This window comes from Nyctereutes procyonoides, unplaced genomic scaffold (genome assembly GCF_905146905.1).
Source record: "Nyctereutes procyonoides isolate TBG_1078 unplaced genomic scaffold, NYPRO_anot_genome, whole genome shotgun sequence".
Lineage (NCBI taxonomy): Eukaryota > Metazoa > Chordata > Mammalia > Carnivora > Canidae > Nyctereutes > Nyctereutes procyonoides.
Window position 1 is genome coordinate 279742 of NW_026575030.1, and position 18526 is coordinate 298267.

Consider the following 18526-nt stretch of genomic DNA (forward strand, 5'->3'; position numbering starts at 1 on the left):
GATCCACAAAATGTCTTCCTGCTGAGCAGAGTGATAAATTGGTACCACTCTGGATAACTGGCAAGTATGTATGGCCCTTTTCTGCTCCTGCAAATACACCTAAAAGATACATCCATCAAGATATGTATAAGAATGTTCATATAGCAGCCCTATTCATCATAGCTCCCCAAATGAATGCTGCTGCATAATATTCTGTTATTTGACCAATTCATTCTGTTGATGGATCTTTGAATTGTTTTCATTTGTTTCATCACTCCCACATTTGGGAATCAACTATTATATGGTTTTCATTGGTCTGAGCCATAGGGTAGGGCATGAATTAGTAGGTAGAGACTCCCAGGCCCCTTCCTAGACTGTAGCCCCTGCTCAGACCCAAAAAAACCTCAGCCAAAGTTTTTATTCTTAGAAGATATACACTGAAGTATTTAGAGTAAAATAAAATGATGCCTGCAACTTTCAAATAAATTGGGGGAAAAAAAGGGTCGCTATACTATTCCTTCAACTTTTTGAGGTTTGAAACCTTTCCCAAATTAGGTTGGAAATGATGGTACAATTAAATGATTACATATATTATCTTTCTCAGAGAATTCTGTCACTTTTTAAATATGACGTAAAAACATAAGCAAAATTTAAGTAAAAGATGTATCTTTTCATGTGAGTCGCTAAAAGATTCAAATTTCAGGGGCACCTGGCTGGATTAGTTGGTATGATCTCAGGGTTTTGAGTTCAATCCCACATTGGACATAAAAAAAAAAAAGATTCTAATTCCACATTTTTGGCTTTGAAAACAAAACATTGTATATATTTTAATTACTATTAGGAAGAAAAATGGAGATCTCAAAATTACAAATCATCAATCTGTTTCTTAAAACATCAAGTTTACTTTCTTGAAAAGACGATTTAAGATAGATTTTTTTTTCTTAATATGTACAGGACAGTATGAGTTTCTGAGCTGGCATCAATTAGGTTTAGTCACCTTTCCCCCTAACAAAACCACATTTCCTTGAAGCCAGATGAGGAAAAAAAAAAAAAACAACCCTCCAAGATGTAGTGGAAAGTACTTAATTTCCATAAACTTTGTCTCTGGAAACAGATGTTACAGCTTGAGAGGAAGGTGAGAATCCTTTATTTAATAATCCAACCTGCCAAATTTTAAGGCTGAGTTTTTAATCTGTAGCACAGAAATTTTAAAATATCATCAGTTAGAAAAAAATACATAAATTTTGCTTTACAGAGGTTAGTATGACAAAATCCTATAAATATCAGATTACGCCATTTGATGTGTCAAATTTATTTGGGCTATAAAAAACAACTGTAGCTCAGTTCTGTGAGACAGGGAAACTAGCAGTTACATTAGGGTTTCAGAGTCAAATAACCTGCAGAGGATGGGTGAGTCAAAGGCATAAACACTAGAGTCTATGAAAAAGGATGGTGCGGATGAAGGTCATCTGAAGGGTATAAATGAGCTAAGAGGTCATTTGGGACAGGAATATTATACAGGTTATTATTTTTAGTTTCAATGTCAAGGAATCCGATTCCATAAAAGAAATAAAATCCTAATTAAGTACAACTCAGATGAATAAAATACAGAACCATAGAGTATGAATTAATCTGTATTAGGACCTAGGCTTTATTGGTTGAGTTTGATAAATTAATCTCAGCAACAATTTGTAATGCTTTCATGATTTTAACTATATGACCTGGATTTTTCAGAAGTTGTTTAAACAGATAACAGTTACTTCCCAATGAAAAATGTTTCATTAGTAAGTATGCCAACATTTCATCCAACTTCAACACTAGCAGCCTTTTTTAAAAGGCCCTAATCCACATACATTTCATATAACAGGTTCTAACAGTATATGGTTTAAAAAATATATACATGTATGTATCTTCAAGAGTGCTCTGAAGTTTTTTCAGTTTAAGGATCTTAAACAACTTGTAGATCCACTTTGTTCTGATTTACTAATTATAAAATACTTAATAATGTTCAATGAAGATAGTTTGGCAACCTCAGAACAAAGCAAAGAAAAAATGCCTAATTTTCCTTTCATAGAAACATTTTGTTCTATGTCTTAAACTGTCTTTCATACTATATACATCAATATATATATACATATAACTATCCTTTAATTAAAGATGGTATATTATATTCTGTTTGTAGACATGTCATGCAGGCAGACATGGGGAGACACTCTCTTACCTAAAAATGGAGGCTATTATGAAACAACACAAACTCCTCTTTCACATTGCAATTAAAGAGCACATAAGCACATCCTACAATAAAGGGCTACTTGCAGTGTGTCTGCTCATTCCCAGCTCTCTAAATCCTTTTCTGATCTTTTATTGTCACTTCACCCCAAGGTGGTACAAATAAAGATGCCTAGTGGTGGACTTGGTGTTGGCAAAACAGAATGAAACAAAGAGGATGAGCCACTGGGAACTTTGGTTCCCTGCTGCTGTTAGAAGTTCTGAGCCTTCTACCACTTCTCATCACTGTGAGCAGATCCATCCTTCTCAGCCTTAAGATCCTGGCCCTGCCCGGACTCCTCAATGAACCATCAGAATCTAGGTTTTGCTGAAACGAAGCTGATTCTTAGTCATGAGTGAACCCAAATAGCCAATGTCAGTAATCATTTTGAAACTTGTTTCCCCATATGTACAGATGAATAAAAAACTGGCAAGTCTAAGGAATTTTCTTAACTTTCATATAACATTAGGGGGTTTCAGGTCAGGATTAAGAAAACATTCCTACTTTATCCTTTACCATTAATTCATATAACTTAAGAATCATAATATACAGAACTTTAATTTGGTAGTTTCTGTATTATTAAAAATACTAAACTACAAACCACAAAAAGTCAGAAATCTGTGTCTGATTATTAGAACTAATAACATGACATTTAATAGATACCCACTTATGCAAAACCAAGGCTCAGTACAGTCATAAAAGTAGTTCAAGTTCTTCACATCTGGAACTTACTATTCTATGGCATAGAGGGTTAAAAGTAGAAATGACAGAAACACACGTACCAAAAACCAGTGAAAAAAGAGATTCTTAGGAGGGTGATCAGACTTAAAGCTGACTGATGACTTCAGAGATATCCAACTTTCATGTAGTCTTTATGTATATAAACAAGTTGGTCAGGTAATAAAAAATTTCAATTGAAGATTCTGAAACTTCATCTGTATGAAGTTTTATTCAAATAACTTTTACTCAAATTAATGAAATAACTGAAAACCACTCTCTTAAAAATACTATTTGCAAAAATTAGAGCAAACCTTTCCACTCTGACAGTGAGGTCCTCCGTAGGTCTCTGATTTGAACATCCACCAGGCTCCTGAGACAGATTGGCATGGCCTGAACTTTCTCCTCCTTAATTATTTAATAAAAAGAAATGAAAAGAGTAATGCTGGTTTTTAAAAGGTATAAATGTTTTGTGTTATATTTGTTAATCTTCTTAAACATTACAATTGTTTCCTAAAAATGAAGGTAAGAAATGAGTTATTACTGGGGAACCTGGTAGGCTCAGTTGCTACAGCAGGCAACTCTTGATCTCAGGGTTGAGAGTTTGAGCAATGAGAGGGAGAGGGGGGAAAGAGGAGAAGAGAAGGAGTGGCGGGGGGGAGGGAGAGAGAGAGAAAGAAAGAAGCAATTACTAATTCTGGCATTTGGATCTGGACACAACAGTAAATAAGTGCAAAATGAGGCAGTTACCCTGTTGAGGGCCACCAAAGTCAGGGTCAAAGGTAAAACATGAAGAAATGTTATTCTGGCAGGAGGGAAATATAACAAAAGTAGAGTAAGCATAACTGATCATAGGTACTCACTCTAGAGCACTGCTGTCCAGTATCTATGCCATCCAGTAGAGTAGCCACAGTCACACATGATCCTGGGTATTACTCTAGACTTACACTGCCCCAAATGATTTGCTTCTGCAGACCAGAGTGATTCCTTAGAGAAGTTATTTGTATCTACACTAGTACTAGATGGTCCCCAAATTAACTATGGTTTGGCCTTACAGTTTTTCAACTGTATGATGGTATAGAAGTGATACACATTCTAGAAACCATACTTCCAATTTTGATCTTTTTCTGTGCTACAGACATGTACTATGAACTGTCTTGTGATAATGGAGCAGCTCTCAGCCAACCACAAAATCACAAGGACAAACAAATAACATACTCGGATCAATCTTTACCCATACAACCATTTTGTTTTGACTTTCAATACAGTCATTAGTCAATAAATTATATTGAAGAATCAACACTTCATCATAACATAGGCTTTGTGTTAGGTGATTTCACCCAACTACAGGCTACTATAAGTGTTCTGAGCATGTTTAAAGTAGGCTAGACTAAGCTATGGTGTTCAGTAATTTAGGTGTATTATATGTATTTTTTAAAAAGATTTTATTTATTTATTCATGAGAGACACAGACAGAGGGAGAAGCAGGCTCCCTGCAAGGAGCCCAATGGCAGGACTCAATCCTGGATCCCGAGATCACACCCTGAGCTGAAGGCAGATGCTCAACCATTGAGCCACCCAGGTGTCCTGAGGAATATTTACATAATACCATAAGAATGCAGCAAAATCCAGGTGGAGGGGAAGATGGCAGTGAAGCAGGGGGACCCTAGACTGCCTCATCCCACAAATACAAATAGATAACTTTCAAATCATCCTAAATACACCAGAAATCCACCTGAAGATTGGCAAAACAAACTCCACAACTAAAGGTAGAAAAGCCACATCGAAGAAGAAATGCAGAGATACAGTTTGGAAGAGAAACAAATGATGGATGTTGAGGTGGGGACAGGACTGTGGTTATGGAGAAGGGCAAGAAACAAGACAAGGGACAGCTGAGGGAAGATTAATCCTCAAAGCAAATGCCTTGGAAAGCAAGGGGGGCCCAAGTGTCATGAGTTCTTCTAACTAGTGGGGCTTAAAGCCTGGAGTTTTAAAGTTCAGTGTGCCTGGCTTTGAGAGCTCAGAGGACTCTGGAGCTGCCCTGGGAAAAAAAGCAAGGCAAACAGCCCAAAGACATGCAGCATGGAAATAGTGATCTGGAGAGTGCCTGGGGCACACAGTGGGGAGTTCTGTTGCTTATCTCAGATCCTGTCCCAGAGAAGCAGCACTGAGAGGGAGACCTCTCCAGAAACAAAAAACTGGCCTGTGCCATTTCCCTCTCTCACCCTTCAGCATAGAAGCCACAAGCAGGAAGTACCAAAGAACCCACACTTGCTACCTAACTTGCTTACAAGTCCTGCCTCCCTCATGCTTTGGAAAAACTACCCTTCCCAGTCATGTTTGCCTCAGTCTCAGCATGGTTAGCCTCCTCCCCCAAAAGACCAGCTTAAATCCCTGCTCACAGCATATCTCCCAACTCGGGAATATAGTGAGGCCTCAATTCTGGCACCAGTGGTGACAGGTTGCATTTCATAAGCAGATCAGGGCACACCTAGTTAAAATTTGCCACTTTCAGGCCAGGGACCAAACTCTGTCCACAACAAACAAAGAGACAAAAACAGCATCTGCAGACAAGTGGCCTAATGCATAACACAGCCAGGATACAATAGCAGAGCGCACAAAGCACACACTGGATACACTCCACTGCAGGGCACTACAGGACCTCTTCTTCATTAAACCATTACCCTCAAAAACAGATGTAGCATACTTTCCTAACACAAAAAAACAGGCACAGAGACTTAGACAAAATGCGAAGACAGAGGAATGTGTCCCAAATGAAAGAAAAGGACAAGGCCATAGCTGGAGATCTAAGCAAAATAGATATAAGGAACATGCCTAATGGAGAATTTAAAGCAATGATCATAAGAATACTCACTGGACTTGAGAAAAGAAGACATCACTGACCATTAACACAGAGATAAGAAATAACATAGCAGAGATAAATGGCTCAATAAACAAAACGAGAAACACACTTGATGGAATGAATAGCATGCTGGAAGAAGCAGAGGAATGAATTAATGACCTAGGAGACAAGAGTAATGGAAAGTAATGAAATTGAACAAAAGCAAGAAAAAAGAATTATGCAAAGCAAGAACAGACTTAGGAACTCAGGGACAACATCAAACATAACCTTTGTATCACAGGGGTCCCAGAAGGAGAGAACAGAGGGCAGAGAATTTACGTGAAGAAATAATAGCTGAAAAGTCCCCAAATCTGAGGAAGGAAACAGATATCCAGATCTAGGACACATAGAGAACCCTCAACAAAATCAATAAAAGCAGATCCACACTAGACATATTGCAATTAAAATGGCAAAGTATAGTAACAAAAAATATTAAGGGATGTCTGGCTGGCTCAATCACTGGAGTGTGTGACTTCTGATCTCAGGGTTGTTGGTTTGAGCCCCACATTGGGAGTAGAGATTACTCAAAAATAAATTTTTAAAAAAATATTTTATTTATTCATGAGAGACCGAGACAGAGAGAGAGAGAGAGAGAGAGAGAGGGAGGGAGGGAGGGAGGGAGAGAGGAAGGCAGAGACCCAGGCCGAGGGAGAAGCAGGCTTATGCAGGGAGCCTGACACGGGACTCGATCCCTGGTCTCCAGGATCAGGCTCTGGCCTAAGGTGGCACTAAACTGCTGAGCCACCAGGGCTGTCCAAAAAATAAAATCTTTAAAAAAAAAAAAAAAGAAAAGAAAGTAAAAAGAAAAAATATTAAGCATTAAGACAAAAGAAGACAGTTACATACAAGGAAACACTATTTGGCAATCAGTGGATTTTTCACCAGAAACTTTGCAAGTCAGAAAGGAGTGATATGACATAATCAAAGTGCTGAATGGGAAACACCTGAAGCCAGGAATACTCTATCCAGCAAGGCCAGGAGTACTCTATCCAGCAAGGCTATCATTTAAAATAGAAGGAGAGATAAAGGGTGTCTCAGACAAACAAAAACTAAAGGAGCTCGTAACTACTATATCAGCCCTACAAGAAATATTTAAGGGGACTCTAAGTAGAAAGAACTTAGACTAAAAATGACAATATGAAGGCAGGAAACACAAAAACAGTGAAAATGAGTATTTACTTAAGAAAAATCAGTCAAGGAACTCACACACAAAAATGATGTAAAATATATGACACCATATATCCAAAACAGGGAGAGTAAAACTGGTTCAAACTTAATCACCATCAACTTAATACAGATTACTATATACACAAAATGTTACATACAATCTAATGGAAACCACCAACCAGGGCAGCCTGGGTGGCTCAGAGGTTTAGCGCCGCCTTCAGTCCAGGGCATGATCCTGGAGACCTGGGATCAAGTCCCACCGTCAGGCTCCCTGCATGGAGCCTGCTTCTCCCTCGGTCTGTGTCTCTGCCTGTCTCTCTGTGTGTCTCTCATGAATAGTAAAAATCTTCAAAAAAAAAACAAAAACCACTGATAAATATGTAAAAAATAAAAACAAAGAAATCCTATATATATCCCTGAAGCAAACCATGAAATAAAGGATCAGAGAAAATCTTCAAGAATCAACCACAAAAAAAAAAAAAAAAAAAAGAATCAACCACAAAACAAGTAAAATGGCAAAAAAAAAAATATGTCTATCAATTACTTTGAATGTAAATGGACTAAAACCCCAAGCAAAAGACACAGAGTGACAATGGATTAAAAAAAAGAGCCATTTTGGGACACTGGGGTGGCTCAGAGGTTGAGCGTATGCTTTCAGCTCAGGGTGTGACCCTGGAATCCTGGGATCAAGTCCCACATCAGGCTCCTTGTGTGAAGCCTGCTTCTTCCTCTGTCTCTACCTCTCTGTCTCTCATGAATAAATAAATAAAACCTTAAAAAAAAAAAAAAGACCTATCTATATACTGCCTACAAGAGACTCAATTTAGACCTAACTATACCCACACTGAAAGTGAGGGGATGAAGAAACATTTATCACACAAATGGATGTCAAAAGAAAGCTAAAGTAGCAATACTTACATCAGACAAAATAGACTTTAAAATACAGACTGTAACAACACAAAGAACGACACTATATAATAATAAAAGGAATGACCCAACAAGAAAATATAGTAATTGTAAATATTTATGTACCCAACATGGAAACACCCATAAACATAAAAAAATAAATAACAAACATAAAGGAAGTAATCAATAATACAATAATCATAGGGGACTTGAACCTCACACTTGTATCAATGGACAGACTATTTAAACAGAACATCAGTAAGGAAACAATGGCTTTGAATGACACACTGAATCAGATGGATTTTTTTCATCTTGAATATTTAAATTCAAGTTAGTTAACATGGTATAGTGTTAAGTTTCAGGGGAAGAATTTAGTGATTCATCACCTGGTATAACACCCAGTGCTTATTACAAAAAGTGTCCTCTTAAGTGTCCATCATCCATTTAACCTATTTCCCCCCTCACCTCCCCTCTAGCAACCCTTGTTCCATCCATATTTTTGCAAATGGCAAGATTTCATTCTTTCTGACAGCTGAGTAATATTCCAGTGTGTGTACGTACATACCGCATCATTTAAAAAAAAATTTTTTTAATTTACTCATGAGAGACACAGAGAGATAGAGGGAGACAGAGACACAGGCAGAGGGAGAAGCAGGCTCCATGTGGGGACCGATGTGGGACTGGATCCCGGGTCTACAGGATCAGGCCCTGGGCTGAAGGCGGCACTAAACCACTGAGCCACCCGGGTTGCTCCCATTTCTTTTTTATCTATTCATCCATCGACGGACATTTGGGCTCTTTCCATATTTTGGGAATTTGGACAGTGTTGATATGGAGGTTCCTCGCAAAGTCAAAAACAGAACTATCCTACTACCCAGCAACTGTACTACTAGATATTTATCCAAATAATACAAAAACAGTCATTAAAAGGGGGCACATACACCCCAATGAACCAAATGGATTAACAGATATGTCAACAATATTTCACCCTAAAGCAGCAGGATACACATTCTTTTTAAATATTTTCCAGAGAAGATCATATATTAGGCCACAAAACAAGCCTCAAAAAATTAAAAAACATTTAAGTCATACCATGCATCTTGTGTGACCACAACACTGTGAGACAAGAAGTCGACCATTAAGAAAAAGTCTGGAAAGGGACGCCTGGGTGGCTCAGTGGCTGAGCATTTGCCTTTGGCTCAGGGCGTGATACTGGGGTCCCGGGATTGGGTCCCCTATTGGGCATTGGGCTTCCTGCGAGGGTCCTACTTCTCCCTCTGCCTGTGTTTCTGCCTCTCTCTCTCTCTCTCTCTCTCTCTCTGTCTCTGGGTCTCTCATGGATAAATAAGTGAGAACTCTTTAAAAAAAAAAATCTGGAAAGACCACAAATAATATGCTACTAAACAATGAATGGTCAAATCAGGAAATAAAAGAAGAAATAAAAAGTATAAAAAAAAAGAAATAAAAAGTATATGGAAACAAATGAACATGAAAACACACTAGATCAAAACCTTTAGGATGCGGGATCCCTGGGTGGCGCAGTGGTTTGGTGCCTGCCTTTGGCCCAGGGCACGATCCTGGAGACCCGGGATCGAATCCCATGTCGGGCTCCCAGTGCATGGAGCCTGCTTCTCCCTCTGCCTGTGTCTCTGCCTCTCTCTCTCTCTCTCTCTATCATAAATAAATAAAAAAAAATTAAAAAAAAAAACCTTTAGGATGCAGCAAAAGCAGTATTAAAAGGAAAATTTGTAGCAATACAGGCCTAACTGGAGAAGCAAGAAACATCTCAACCTAACCTTATACATAAAAGAGCTATAAAAAGAACCAACAAAGTCTAAAATCAGAAGGAAGGAAATAATGTACAGCAGAAATAAATGAAATAGAAACTAAAAAACATTAAAAGCAGATCAATAAAATCAGAACCTGGTTCTCTGAAAAGAATAAAATTGATTAACCTCTGGGCAAACTTAAAAAGAAAAAAAGAGAAAGGACTCAAATAAATAGATTTAACACAGCGAGAGAAGAGAAACACCACAGAAATACAATTTTAAGAGAATATTGTAATAAAATATATGAAAACAAACTGAACAACCTAGGAGAAATGGATAAACATCTAGAAACCTATAAACTACCAAATCAGAAACAAGAACAGAAAATTTTTTAATTTTTAAAAATTTTTTATTTATTTATGATAATCACACACACAGAGAGAGAGAGAGAGAGAGAGAGAGACATAGGCAGAGGGAGAAGCAGGCTCCATGCAGCGGGAGCCCGACGTGGGATTCGATCCCGGGTCTCCAGGATCGCACCCTGGGCCAAAGGCAGGCGCGAAACCGCTGCGCCACCCAGGGATCCCAAGAACAGAAAATTTGAACAGACCAATTACCAACAAAGAAATTGAATCAGTAAACAAAACAAACACTCCCAAGAAACAAAAGTCTAGGACCAGATGGCTCAACAGACAAATTCTATCAAACATTCATACATTCATTTTTAAAGATTTTATTTATTCATTCATGAGAGACACACACAGAGAGAGAGGCAGAGACACAGGCAGAGGGAGAAGAAGGCTCCATGCAGGGAGCCCAACGTGGGACTCGATCCAGGTCTCCAAGATCATGCCCTGGGCTGAAGGTGGTGCTAAACCACTGAGCCACCAGGGCTGCCCATCTATCAAACATTTAAAGAGAAGTTAGTAGCTGTTCTCAAATATTTCCAAAAACTAGGGAAACAAAGGGGGGGGGGGGACTTCCAAAATCATTCTATGAGGCTAGCATTACCCTGATACCAAAACCAGACAACACACAAAAAGGAAACTACAGGGAAAAAAAAAAAAAAAAGAAAAGAAACTACAGGATAGTATCTCTGATGAACACATACACAAATATCCTCAACAAAATACTAGTAAACTGAATCCAACAATACATTAAAAAAAAAAAAATCATTCACTATGGTGTGCCTGGCTGGCTCAGTTGGTAGAGCATGTGACTCTTATATTGGGGTCTAGCTCAAGTTCCACATACTGGGTAGAGTTTACTTTAAAAAAAATCAATCACCACAAACAAATGGGATTTATTCATGGGTTCCAAGTGTGGCTCAATATTCATATATGAATCAACATGATATACCACATCAATAAGAAAAAGGATAAGAACCATATGATCATTTTAATAGACAGGGAAAGCATGTGACAAAGCACAACATCCATTTATGACAAAAACCCTCCACAAAGTAGGTCTGGAGAGAAAATACCTCAACATAATGAATGCCATACAAAATCCACAGCTAACATCACCCTCAATGGGGAAAAACTGAGGTCAGGAACAAGATAAGGATGTCCACTCTCATCACCTTTATTCAACATAGCATTGGAAGTCCTAGCCACAGCAATCAGACAACAAAAAGAAATAAAAGGATCAAAATGGCACGAAATAAGTAAAACTTTCACTATTTACAGATGACATATTACACAGAGAAAATCCTACAGACTCCACCAAAAAATTGCTAGAGCTGATAAATGAATTCAATGAAGTCACAGGTAAGAAAATCATTGCACAGAAATCTGAATTTCTATATACCAATAATGAAGGAGCAGAAAGAGAAACTAAGAACATAATCCCATTACAATTAGACCAAAAATACTAAGACACCTAGGAACTTAGGTGTCACTAAAGAGGTGAAAGACCAGTACTCTGAAAACTATAAAGCACTGATGAAAGTGAAGAGGAGGGGATCCCTGGGTGGCTCAGCAGTTTAGCACCTGCCTGCAGCCCAGGGCGTGATCCTGGAGTCCCGGAATTGAGTCCCTCATCGGGCTCCCTGCATGGAGCCTGCTTCTCCCTCTGCCTGTCTCTGCCCCTCTCTCTCTCTGTCTCTCTCATGAATAAATACATAAAATCTTAAAAAAAAAAAAGGAAAGAAAGAAAGAAAGTGAAGAGGACACAAAGAAATGGAAAGACATTGAACTACACCCATGGACTGGAAGAACACATATTGTTAAAATGTCTGTAGTACCCAAAATAATCTATACATTTAATATAAGCTCTATTAAAATATCAACAGCATTTTTCAAAGAACTAGAATGAACAGTCCTAAAATTTGTATGGAACCACAAAACCCCCCAGAGTTGCTAAGAGTGATCTTGAAAAGCAAAGCTGGAGGCATCACAATGATGAACTTCAAGTTATATTACAAAGCTGCAGTAATCAAAACAGTATAGTACTGGCACAAAAGTAGACACAAATATCAACAGAACACAAAAGGAAACTCAAAAATAAAGCCACAACTATATGGTCAATTAATCTCCAACAAAGTAGGAAAGAATATGCAATGGGAAAAAGAGTCTGCAACAAAAGGTGCTGGGAAAACTGGACAGCTACACGCAAAAAAAATGAAACTGGGCCACTTTCTTACACCATACACAAAAATAAAGTCAAAATGGATTAAAGGCCCAAATGTGAGACCTGAAACCATAAAAATCCTTGAAGACAGCACAAGCAGTAGTTTCTCTGATACCAATTGTAATAACATCTTTCTAGATATGTGTCCTGAGGCAAAGGAAACAAAAGCAAAAATAAACTATTGGGACAACTCTGTACAGCAAACTAGATAATCAACAAAACTAAAAGGCACCTTCTGGAATGGGAGAAGATATTTGTAAGTGACATATATAATAAAGGGTTAGTAACCAAAATATATAAAGAACTTACAAAACTCACCATCTATGGGGTGCCTGACTAACTCTTTGGTGGAGTACGTGACTCTTAATCTTGGGGTTGTGAGTTAATGCCCCATGTTGGGTATAGAGATTACTTAAAAATAAAACCTTAGGGGTACCTGGGTGGCTTGGTCAATTGTGTGTCCGACTCTTGATTTTGGCTTGGGTCATGGTCTCAGGGTCATGGGATTGAGCCCTGCACTGGGCTCTGGACTTAGCAAGGAGTCTGCTCAGCTCTTTCATTCCCGTCTCTGCTCCTCCCTGCACTTGCATGCTCTCTCTCTCTAAATATATAGAAATCCTAATAAATAAAATCTTAAAGAAAATAACCTCAACATCCAAAAATGAATAATCCAATTTAAAAATAGGCAGAAGGTATGAATAGACATTTCTCCAAAGAAGACAACCAGATAGATTCTCAACACATACATGAAAAGATACTCATCTTTTCATCATCAGAGAAATCCAAAACTACAATGTGGTATCACTTCACACCTGTTAGAATGGCTAAAATTAAGAAGTGTTGGCAAGAATGTGGAGAAAGGGAAACCCTCTTGTACTGTTGGTGGGAATGCAAACTGGTGCAGCCACTCTGGAAAACAGTATGGAGATTTCTCTAAAAGTTAAAAATAGAACTAACCAATAATCCAGCAATCACACCACTGGGTATTTACCCAAAGAACATAAAAACACTAATTCAAAGGTGTACATGCAACCCTATGTTTATAGAACTATTTACAACAGCCAAATTATGGAAGCAGCCCAAGTGTCCCCTGAATGATGAATGGATAAAGAAGATGGGGTATATAAACACAACAGAATATTATTCAGCCATAAAAAAGAATAAAATCTTGCTATTTACAACTACATGGATGGAGCCACTTACAATGCTCAGTGAAAAAGTCAGCCAAAGACAAATACCAAATGATTTCACTCATATAGGGAATTTAAGAAAAACAAATGAGCAAAGGGAAAAAAGAGAAACAAACCAAGAAACAGACTATAGAGAGCTGATGGTTACCAGAGGGGAAGTGGATGGGTATGAGGGATGGATGAAATAGGTGACAGGGATATTAAGGAGTGCATTTGTGATGAGTACTGGGTGATTAAAATAAAAACTTAAAAAAAGAATGCAGTGAAATCCAGACTGTGGGAAGCTACAGGAAAATCCAGTGAGAATGGGAATCTAAATACTCAAAAAAAAAAAAAAAAAAAAAACAACCAAAAAAACCCCTCATCAATCAATAGCAATATAATGGACTCCAAACAAACATTTTGTGCAATGTAAATATTGACTAATGACAAAAAGGAATTACTGTTAACCTTCTAGATTTCCTAAGGGATGACAATATTGTGGCTATTTTTTTAAAGTTCTCAACTTTTAGGGGCACCTACATGGCTCAGTTGGTTAAGTGACAGACTTTTGACCTCAGCTCATCATGAGTTCACGCCTCAAGCTGGGCTCCACACTGGGTATGGAGCCTATTAAATAAATAAAGTTGAGTTAGTTCTCATCTTTTATATATTAATGTTTTAAAAAGGAAGTATTTTAGAACTTTTGCGCACACATGGGTCAATCTCCTTTCTGAAAAAATTCTATGACTCCGAACTCTAGAACTTACTTTTGATTGTTTTAAGTTCAAAACTAAAATGATTACATGGAGAAAGCAAATGAAAATTTTTTTTAAAGATTTTATTTATTCATGAGAGACACAGAGAGAGAAGCAGAGACATAGCAGAAGGAGAAGCAGGCTCCCTGCAGAAAGCCTGATGTGGGATTTGAGCCCAGGACCCCCGGATCACAACCTGAGCCAAAGACACTCAACCACTGCACCACCCAGGTGCCCCAAGCAAATGAATATTGATGACAAAAAGTGAACTAGTTTTCAAGATTTACTAGATAGGTATTTATTCAAATGTATGAAATACTGGAGGCAGAAAGCTATTCATTTTAGTTTTATTTGAAATTACAAAGTATGGAAATAATGTTACTACTCATCAACAGGGACAGGCTAAATAAATCCTGCTACAATATACAATAAAATATTAAGTCATTAAAAAAAGAGGAAGTTCCTTGTCAGTGTGAAATGTCTGAGAAAATATGTTTAAGAAAAAAAAAGCAAGCAAGATAGTGTCTATGGTACACTACTGGTTGGCTAAATGGGGGGTGGGGGGCAAAAAAGTTAAACCTACTTGTTGCATGTGCATAAAATATTTCTGAATGGCCACAAAAGAACTGGAACATTAGTGGACGGACTAGAGTCGGGTGCCTGAGGGATAGGATGTCCTTTTTACATTTTTGAATTTTGGACCAAGTGAAAGTCTTACCTATTTTAATTAACTCATTAGTTAAAATGAAATTAACTTTTAAAAAATGAATCTTCTACACATTCTCCAATGCTGACAGTCATTTAAAAATAAAATGAGGGCAGCCCAGGTGGCTCGGCGGCTTAGTGCCACCTTCAGCCCAGGGCATGATCCTGGAGACTCAGGATCGAGTCCCACGTTGGGCTCCCTGCATGGAGCCTGCTTCTCCCTCCGCCTGTGTCTCTGCCTATCTATCTCTCTCTCAATCTCTATCTGTGTCTCTCACAAATAAATAAAATCTTAAAAAATAAAAAATAGATAAATAAATAAAAAATAAAAATAGAATGAAACTCCAGCCTCTGGGTGGCTCAGGAAGTTGGGTTTGGGTCATGCTCCCAGGGTCCTAAGATAGATTCCTGCATTGGGCTCCTTGCTCAGCGGGGAGTCTGCTTCTCCCTCTCTCTCTGCCCCCCTCGCCTGCTCATGCTTTCTCCTTTTGTCTCTCAAAATAAATAAATAAAATCTAAAATAAAATAAAAATATGAAACTGACATCCTAAAAAAAATGAAATTATATAATGCCTAAGATTTGTTCTTTTTTTTTTTAAAGGTTTTTTTTAAAAATTTATTTATTCATAGAGACACAGCTAGAGAGAGAGGCAGAGACACAGGCAGAGGGAGAAGCAGGCACCATGCAGGGAGCCTGATGTGGGACTCGATCCCGGAACTCCAGGATCACGCCCTTGGCTGCAGGCAGCGCTAAACCGCTGTGCCACCGGGGCTGCCCCCTAAGATTTGTTCTAAACAGTAAGTGAGGAAAAGAGTAGAGGGCACTGATGAAACAACACTGGCCATAAGTTAGCAGAAGTTGAAGATAGTGGGTTCATGGTATTTCTTTTACTATTTTCCTTACTTCTGTATAAGTCTGAAATTTTCCATAATGAAGTAAAAAAAAAAAAACTACAAAGAATTAAGATTAGAGCTTCTATTCATACCTGAGTATGAACTAAAATACATGTCTACTGAAACAAAGGCATCAACACTGCTTGCAAGAATATAACACAATCCAGAGTGTCTACAACAATGTACAAGATACAATCCAAAATGTCTTGATACCATGATCCAACAGGAAAATGTAACCCATTCTCTGAAGAAAAGATAAACAAAGACCAACCCTGAGATGAGCTAGATTCTGGAAATATCAGACAAGGGACTCTAAAGCAGCCATTATAACTCAATGAAATAAAGAAAAATGAAATGAATTAAAAGATAAGTTGAATAAAATGATGGTAAAAGGTACTCATGGACTGAGGATAACTACTATAACTTTTTTGTGAGTCAAATTATTTCAAAGTAAAAACTTAGAAGAGGAAAGGGAGATGGAAGGAAGAATAAGAAAATCCAGAATTATTTTACCTGCACAATGGTACCGCCACTTTGGAAGACAGTTGGGTGGCTTCTTATAAAATTAAACATATTCTTAGCACACAACCCAGCAATCACAACCTTGGTATGTACTCAAAGGAAGTAAAAAAAATTTATGTTCACACAGAAACCTGCACACAGATTCTTACAGCAGCTTTATTCATAATTGCTAAAACTTGGAAGAAACCAAGATGTCCTTCATTGAGTGAATGAGTTAGTAAACTATGGTACATCTAGACAATGGAATAAAAAGAAATGAACTATTAAGTGATGAAAAGACAGGGAAGATAGCTTAAATAACTATTACTAAGTGGAAGAAGCTAATCAGAAAAGACTACTATATGACATTCTGAGAAAGGCAAAACTATGGAGACTGTAAAAAGATCAGTGAGAATGAACAGGCAGAGCACAGAGAACGACATTTAGGGCAGTAAAAATATTTTGTGCTGTACTGATACTATTTCGATGAATTCATGTCATTATACATTTGTCTAAACTCATAGAATGTACAATACCAAGAGAAAACTCTAATGTAATCTATGAACTCCGCTTGATGTGTCAAATATGGATTCATTATAATAAATGTACCACTTTGGCGGGGGATGTAGATAGTGGGGCAGGAAGAAAATAGGAAATCTGTATCTTCCTCTTAATTTTGTTGTGAACCTAGAACTGCCCTAAAACAACCCTACTGTCACTTAGTCTCACTCCTGATTTTGGCTCAGGTCATGATCTCAGGGTCATGAGATCAAGCCCCACATGGGCTCCATGTTGGGTATGGAGACTGCTTAAGATTCTCTCTCTCATTCCCTCCCCTACTTGCACAAGTTCTCCCTCTCTAAAAAAATAAAAATAAAATTTAAAAGTCTATTAAAAAATGGTTAACTTAAAAAAGTTGTATATAACTAAAAGTTAAATATATTTATTATAAATGTATTACCTAATTTTATCTAAAATAAAAATTCACTGGGGGCACCTGGATGGCTCAGTTAGGAGAGAATATTTCACCCCAGGTGTAAAGGTGTAGAGATTACTTAAGAAATAAAAATCTTAAAAACAAAGTAACAATTCACTAAATGGGCTTAAGAACAGAGAGAGATGATAAAGAAAGGTCAATGTGTTTATAGATCAAAAAGATTATCCAATCTAAAGAAGAGAAAAAAAAAAAGAAGAAAGTCAATCTGTGGGATAATATCAAGAAGCCTAACATACATGTAATTATTTCCAGCAAGGTAACAGAAAAAGAGAAAAATATTTTAATAAATAATGGTTCCAAATTATTCAAATTTAGCTAGTCATATACTTACAGAATTAAGAGGTTCAGTAAACCTCAAGCAGAATAAACACAAAGAGAAGCGCATAGGCATATTATGGTCAACTGCTGAAAACCAAAGAGAAAATCCTGAAAGCAGAGAGAAAAGCAATACATTCCATATATGGGGAAACACTGCTACGGACAGAAACTTATCATCAGAAAACTATGGAGAAGATCCTTAAAGGGTCCCTACCCCCCGACCAAAGAAACCTGGAAACCCCAGATTTTGTATCCAGCAAAAATATCCTTCTAGAATGAAGATAAAACAGACATTTTTTATTTTTCAGAGACAAAGAGAAGTATTTTGCCAGAAGAGCTGTGTAATAAAATGCTAATAAGCAAGGGGCGCCTAGGTGGCCCAGTTAATGTAGACGGCTGGTTTCAGCTCAGGTCACGTTCTCCTGAGTCATGAGACAGAACCCTGCACTGGGCTCTTCACTCAGCAGGAATTCTGCATGAAGATTCTGCCCCTCCCTCCACTTGTATGTACCCCCCCCCCCAAATAAATAGATCTTAAAAAAAAAAAAAAGTTAAGGGAAAAATTTCAGGCTGAAAGAAAGTGCTAACAGAGGAAAACATACTCAAAAGGGAATCAAGAATTTGGCAATGATAAATATCCAGGTAAATGTGAAAGTATCCTGCTAACAGCTAATTGGGCTACAGTGACTACAGCATCCCCTAGTTGTGTACACATCCAGAATTTGACTGATCTATAGATGTAAAACCTCAAAATGAGACTACTGAGAGGGAACCTGGCAGCTATTCCTCAAATATTCAAAACCTGTTATATGTAATTTCGTAATAGCTCTAAAGTTAATGAGAA

General features: G+C 37.7%; 1 protein-coding gene across 1 annotated transcript in view; it reads right to left on the minus strand.

Moving 5' to 3' along the window:
• Nucleotides 1-18526, minus strand: part of UBXN4 (UBX domain protein 4) — a 47552-nt gene that overhangs the window by 16710 nt on the left and 12316 nt on the right. Inside the window, exon 6 of the mRNA XM_055316101.1 lies at nucleotides 3280-3373. Within this exon, the coding sequence (XP_055172076.1) occupies nucleotides 3280-3373 (94 nt within the window). The remainder of the gene's footprint in view (nucleotides 1-3279; nucleotides 3374-18526) is intronic.